We start from the raw sequence: 7,062 nt of genomic DNA, 5'->3' as shown, positions 1-7,062 counted from the left end.
ACGTTAACGGCGATAACGGCCCATTATCGCCGTTAACGTGCTGCGTTAACGCGAGACTCTTATCGGCGATAAAAAAAATATCGCCGTTAATCTATTCTCAAAGTTGGGTTGGGACTAAGCAAGCTATGATGACTTTCACCTTGATATTTTATATAACTGACTGGCTGAGGCCAGCCTAAAAAGATGCTCAGGACAGTTGACGGGCCACTGCTGTGCATCGTCAGGAAAGCTTATCTTTCTCACGTGTTGTTAAGCCGTACCGCTTGTCGATTTAAACATTAAAGCATCCAAAAACTAGACGGGGAAAAGCTGAAAAGAGTAGCGCGTGCCGTTAGGTGCGCACGAGAGAGAGAGAGAGCCGCGTATCACGGACAGCGACACTGAACCGAGCTCTCTTCTGCGAAGTTCACCTCGAAGTTCCTCCTGCACCCGAACAAACAAATGCAAATCGCAGTTTGAACAAACAAAAAGATGTGAAAGAGCCCAATTCAACACCACGGTGTTCTGGTGTTCACGCTCGCGCAGAGAAAGGGGTCTCAAAACAGTAGAACATCGAATTTGCTTATTTTTGCTCTTGTGCCGACAAATACATACAAAATATGTCAAAATATCCACCTTGGAAATTATGCTCGAAAAAACTCAGTTATTTCTTAAGTGAAAGTAAATAGTTGAGGATAAAAATGGGACGTGTATAATATTGGATGCGTTCATCGTCTCTTAAAGTGACCGCGCCTAATTTAGCTACTGGCTGCTGTAATGTTAATCCAAGAAAATGAAAACGAAAATCACTCACTGCTCTTGACTGAATTTCTTTGTAGTTTTAACAGTCAAACATATAACTGGAACCAGATATAATTTTTGATATATATAGCAAAACTGTAATAATGTGAGAAATGTTGAAGGTGTCTGAATAAATATAAGTTTGATTGTATATTTAATTTTTTCATTGAAGACTATCCAGTGCTATTATTTGGTTTCTGTACCTTGACACCAACAAACTTGAAAAAAAAAAAAAAACTTAAACATTGGTGTGAAACACGAGTAATGTTGTTTGCACCTTGTGCAATGTGGAATTAGTTTACAGCTTTCTCAAGCACTTTGTGATGCATTTTGGAAACAGGAGATGAGCTTCTTTTCTAATGCACCACCTAGCTTGATAAACCCCTTCTCAAAGACTTACTGTTTGTCAATTTTATTTGGGTAACACACATATTCTGAATGCCTTCGGCAGAATTTGAATGAGCCATTTTAATCTAGATTAATCTAGATTAATTTCAAGATCACAGTGAGATTAATCTAGATTAAAAAAATTAATCTATGCCCACCTCTAATATATATATATTAGAGGTGGGTACTACATATGTATATATGTAGTACCCATAAGTTAACATGCAATTAACAAACTGCATGTGCATGACATCTAGTGTTAAAACTAAATACTAGACATCTAGTGTTAAAACTAAATAGACTTACATAAAAATAACTATGAATTTATTTTTATTTTAAATAATGCACTTTTATATTGCACTGATGCAAAGGTATTAGACAAGTAACATTTTCTTCTCATGCTCTTCCTCCTCTTTGGAGTGAGCTAAGGTGAAGCAGAGGAAAAACTGGGAATCATCCATGTAGGTCATGGTGTCACTGTGAGGTTCGTCGGGATTAAACAAGTCTGACTCAGAAATAAGTTGGTAAATAAGTGGTCTTTCACCTGTACATCTATGGGAAAAAGCAGCACAACAGTCACAGGACAGACTGCAAAAAGGAAGGGTCCACCAATGTCATCTTCACACTCCAAGATGATGTGACGTGCACATGATCTGGGCTGAGGCTTGACAGATACGCACTTTACAGCATTATTGTTGTTTCCCTACAACAACTTTGGACATTGACATGTATATTACATTATAAACAAGACAGCTTTGGTGACTGTCAAACTCAGCTGTTGCGAAGTCTTTGCTGGAGTCCAGAGGCTTCTCCATGTGCCTTAAGCGTACTCGACACTGAGAAGGGAACTCTGCAAATGTGAGGTAATTCTCCAACTCCAACTAATGGCAATGTGAAGCTGATCAACTTAAAACAAGGGAACATGGTTAAGTTTTGGCCTTAAAGAGAGTCATTTGTCGGTTTTTGACGAAATCTTGAGGTGAAAAAGAAAACACTTTTGTGGTGCTATAATGTTATTTGTACTTCAAACATTTTGATAACATATTTAAACTACCCTGACAACTGTTTTCAATGCACATTTAATAATTAAAATAAATAAATAAATATATATATAATTAATACAAATTCAATTAACAAAACACCACAGCAGGCAACCGAAACAAACAAAAAAGAATGTTCTTAAAAAAAGAAAAAGAAAAAAAAAAAAGAAAAGAAAAAGACGACGACGACTAATATTCAGATGGCACAACGGAGACAAAAACAATCCGGCAAATCTCAGACACGGTGTGGAGGGTGTGTTTGAAATGGAAACCATGTGAAATGCACTTGAGTGTGGGCACATGCTCCTACTTGATATTCTTGAGCAGGGATGTGCGAGCGTTAACCACTGCTTTAAAGGCATCTTCACTGCCTGGGGCCACGCACTTGTCCGGGTGCAACAGTACAGCCAACTTCCTGTATGCCTTGTTGACTTCCTCCCTACAAGCAGAAAAAAAAGAGAAAAACCTATTAGCCTCAGATTGCACACATCAAACAGGCCTTTAAAATGCTGATATGGCAAACTGCTGTGGTCCCACTAAAGAGGAATCACGGTGAAGAATCAGCTAATGAAGATGGGCTTGGCCCCATACAAGAGGCTGATTAAGCTGGCAGAGAGAATTTAGGGAGGTAATTGGATTGGAGGCATTCTCCAATGATCTGACCCACATGATTAAACCTGCCAAGCTAACAAAATCAGCAGTGTTGTATCAAAAGTTTAATTAAATGGGAAATAACAGTATTAATCGGTAACAGCTATTTGTTGCTTGCTTTTAAGTATCTGGCATTCTACTAACTTTTCCAGCGAACCTGAACCTGGGAGTAAATACTAACTTTGGTTTCCTTAATGGTTATTGAAGCAACATTATGTCCTCTGTCACTAGTGGGCATTGTGTATGTGTTAAACAAAGATGGGAACACACTAACCTATTAACATCAATTGACTTGTGGGGTTTAAGAAAACAGAGCCAAATCAACATCCTAATCCAAATACAACGCCAACAAGGCTTGCACTAGTGATCTCTGCTATCTTGTGGGGAATCACGATGTCATCTCAACATCGTGATGACTGTCAGCCATTGGCAACAGACCCAAACCTAATATATACACTCCATATATACATACACTACTGTTTGAAAGTTTTTGTTTTTTAATACTTTTGTTTAGCAAGGATGAATTCAATTGATCAAAGGTGACTGTAAAGACATTTATAATTCTAAAAAAGATTTCTATTCTATTTAAAATTACAACTTAAAATGTAAAAACGGTGAAAAAAAATCTAAGATTACAAGATTAAAGTCATATTACAAGAATAAAGTCGAAATTACAAGAATAAAGTCTAAATATTTTGAGAATAAAGTCAAAATTACTTACGTTAATCTTAGATTTTTTTTTTCTTTTAATGCCGAAGTATAAAATCAGTACTGTTTTTCTTAACTTTCTATAAATCAAAGAATCCTGAAAAATTCGTATAGCAGTTTCTACATAAATATTAAGCAGCACAACTGTTTTAAAAATGTGAGTGGAGGAAAGCTGAAAGGATTTAGTTCACTAACCTGATACTGTGCAACAGAACCCACTATACAGAGCAAAAGGTAATATCTAAATAGCCATTCATCCAGATTATGATATACAAAAGTTCAGCAGCACAAGCAGACACATTTAGCATACAATTTACCTCGTGGCCCCGGGTTTAACCCCCAGCATATCCCAGCTGTCTTTGCTGTTGCGGATGCGTCGGATGGTGTCGGCCTGCTCTTTAGTAAAACCTACACTGACCTCTGGAGTGGGTCTCTTGCCTCCATTTTCACACATATCAGTTATAGATGAGAAAAAGGCCTGTGGAGGTGGACACATAACAAATAAAGAACAGTCATTCTATAAAAAAACAAACAGCAGGGTAGTCAAATGAAAAGAGTTGTATGCGAGTACAGACCTGAAACATTTCATTGATGCCTTCGCCACTCTGAGCAGAGGTTTCAAAGTAATGAAATCCTCTGCTCTCAGCCCAGAGTCTCCCCTCACTCTCATCCACAACTCGCCTTTTTGTCAGGTCAACCTTAACGGGTCAGAGACCACACTTTATAACAGTCTCTCACATAGAAATCACAGATATCACAATAGATATTTAAACACTAGTGGCACACACACCTTGTTGGCACACACAATGAAGATGATGTTCTCCATGTTGGCCTGTGAGCCCATTTCCTGCTTCATCTCTGTGAGCCAGCTGTCCAGAGCATCAAAACTCTCCCTCAGACCAACATCATAGACTAGAATCACCCCCTGAGAGTCCTTATAAAACTCATTGCGGACCTGTAAAACACACAACATCAATTCCCTCCAACAACAGACTCTCATAGAATCACAAACCTGTGATCTATTTCTATTGACAAAGAGATGACAACAAGAAAAATGTTAAACGCCAATGCCATCAGGTTCTTCAGGGAGGACGTCACATGGACAGCAACTCAATACTTCCACACTGTGGTTAGTTAGATGTATGCATAGAGCAATAACAAAAAAACAATACTCCATTACAAGAGACTTTTTTGTCTACACATTATATTGCTTTTTAAACACACTTAATCAAGTGCATGCACATGATAAATCAAGCAATACCTCATAAAAGAAAGGGTGTCCAGCCATATCAAAAATGTTTACTTTTATCTCCCTGTCTCGAACCTGGACCCTTGAGATGGGAGAAAAACACAATTTAATTTACATTTCATCAGTGAATCACAGTAATCATACTTTATTAATGGGCATAAGTGCATCGAATGGTATGCACAATTGCAACCACTACAATCATATTATTTACTATTTAGCATCATTGTAGAATGGTACGCTGTGATGAATAAATAACAATAAAAGTAAATAATAGTCTGAGCCAATAGAAAAGACAAGACAGGATACAAATAGGTATTTATGTACCAAGAATAAATGATTTGAAGGCCATATTTGAGGAAACAATGTTAACACACACCACTTACTTGGTCACACCATAATCTATCCCGATGGTGGCTAGATACTTGGGCACAAACCGCTTCTCACAGTATCGTTTAATAATGCAGCTCTGAAACAAACAGAAATATTATGAAATACTCCACATGTCCTACATAGTATGCTTCTATACCTATGCAGGGTAATAAAAAACATAATAATAATAAATGAACAGAGCTCCTAAATCAAACACAAACAGATTACTAGCAACGAATATTTTACAGAAACGTTATCCATGTAACTTATATCAAATACATAACAATACATGTAATTATAATGGAAAGCAGTTACTTCCTAGAGAGAAAATGAAGTAAACATCAAACTACTGATATATTCAAACATATACGTATCAACAATACATGATCTTATCAATAAACAAAGGTGAAGAACCACTTGGTTTCTTAAATTCGATGTTTGTATGGTTCAAAACACTTCGTTCTTACCTTCCCCACCTCTGCATTTCCCAGACTAATGACCTTAACCCGTAACGACTTCTTGTTTTCTCGTCTTTTCTGAACATTCGTTTCCATATTGCACTTATTCCCGAACCTCGTCCAAAGGAGGAGATGAAATATCTCTAGAATTCACGTGTGACTGTGTCTGAGTCTGACAGTAAACAGAGAGAGAGAAAGAGCAGCTGGCTATGTGGCTAACAGAGAGCCAGTGTGACACGGAATATTATGGATAACATTTTTCCATAAACCGAAAGTACATTTCACGCATGTTTTCTACCCATAAAAACCCGCATAATGTTAACTGTTATATTTCAGCAGGTATAATGATTTAAACTCGACATGCTAACGGGATAGCTGCCTTAGCAACGACTATTTGTTTAACGTACACGATTAAAAACAACAGATTCAGCAAAGCTTTGTGCCATATACATAAATATAAAAATATAAACACGTGGTTTTAAAACCGCATTTTACGTTATATTTTTCATAAAGAAGTTAACGGCAATTATTATAAATAAGCATAATCTGTGTAATAAAAACCGCAAACAGATTAAGGTTTCTATGGCGACAGCAGATACAGCATACACAGATTCGACAGTGGGGAGTCAATTGATGATGTCCGACTCGTGAATGAATCATTACTTTGAAAAGGATGAATCAGTTGAACCGACTCACAAATCATGATAGAACCTATCGGTGTTGAATGTTTCATGACTGAATTAAAAACTCTTCCTAACATGTCCGACTCGTAATGTGTCCAGAAAAGATGAGTAAACTGAATATGAGGAATTTTAGTGAACCGAAAATTTGACAATTAAGTTAGGTTAATTACTTTTAAAGCTGATTTTGTGCTTACGATTTGAAGGTATGGTTGTTTGATCATAAAAATGTGCATACGAGTTGTTTTTAATATCGCATATATATTTTTTAATCGTTCAGAATATTTTCAGGAAAGTGTTTAGTGTTTAATATACGTGCAAACTCGGACACATTAAACACACTTAATAAAACAAGCATTAACAGAATATGTTAATTACAAATGGTTTTATTTTAATGTTTCAGAGTGATTCAGTATTATTATTATTTTAGAACCGGTTCTATAAAACGAATTGTTTAGAAGAACCGACTCGTAGAAATCAACAAATTTGCGGTGTCGGTTAGGAAACTTGACAGTAAATTTGATGTCCTATAATAAGATCTATAGTCAACAAGAGGAAAATAAAAAGCTTCTGGAACTCTGGGCCAAGTGAGTCACAATGGGATGGAGAGAGATAGAGTGCAACAAACCAACAGGCTTGAGGGAGGGAGGTAGGCTCTCATTATCATGAAAGTTTACAGGTCCAAAACTAGTAGTCCAAGACTCCCATGCTTTCCAAAAAGGATTAAGATATAGTATAAG

The 7,062-nt window shown here is 36.8% G+C and overlaps 1 protein-coding gene across 1 annotated transcript; it reads right to left on the bottom strand.

Moving 5' to 3' along the window:
- Nucleotides 1–1,287: 1,287 nt before the first annotated feature.
- Nucleotides 1,288–6,224, bottom strand: dnajc27 (DnaJ (Hsp40) homolog, subfamily C, member 27). Its single transcript, XM_026285799.1, has 8 exons — nt 5,652–6,224; nt 5,199–5,281; nt 4,828–4,897; nt 4,357–4,521; nt 4,142–4,264; nt 3,884–4,044; nt 2,518–2,646; nt 1,288–2,073 (listed from the first exon to the last, which is right to left on the bottom strand). Exons 1-8 carry the CDS (start codon nt 5,736–5,738, stop codon nt 2,070–2,072), a joined length of 822 nt encoding a protein of 273 aa, XP_026141584.1. The 5' UTR covers nt 5,739–6,224; the 3' UTR covers nt 1,288–2,069.
- Nucleotides 6,225–7,062: the final 838 nt, after the last annotated feature.

Source organism: Carassius auratus, chromosome 17 (assembly GCF_003368295.1).
Source record: "Carassius auratus strain Wakin chromosome 17, ASM336829v1, whole genome shotgun sequence".
In the NCBI taxonomy this organism is placed as follows: Eukaryota; Metazoa; Chordata; class Actinopteri; order Cypriniformes; family Cyprinidae; genus Carassius; species Carassius auratus.
Note: the sequence above shows the minus strand (reverse complement) of the source record. Positions and strands in the feature narration are given on the sequence as shown.

What these genes read in the sequence shown, in the direction of transcription:
- dnajc27 (XM_026285799.1), bottom strand. Translation starts at nt 5,738, where the DNA reads ATGGAAACGAATGTTCAGAAAAGACGAGAAAACAAGAAGTCGTTACGG. An exon ending in ATAGATTATGGTGTGACCAA is followed by an intron (nt 4,898 to 5,198) that starts GTAAGTGGTGTG and finishes TCCCATCTCAAG; the next exon opens with GGTCCAGGTTCGAGACAGGG. An exon ending in GCATCAATGAAATGTTTCAG is followed by an intron (nt 4,045 to 4,141) that starts GTCTGTACTCGC and finishes CCACCTCCACAG; the next exon opens with GCCTTTTTCTCATCTATAAC.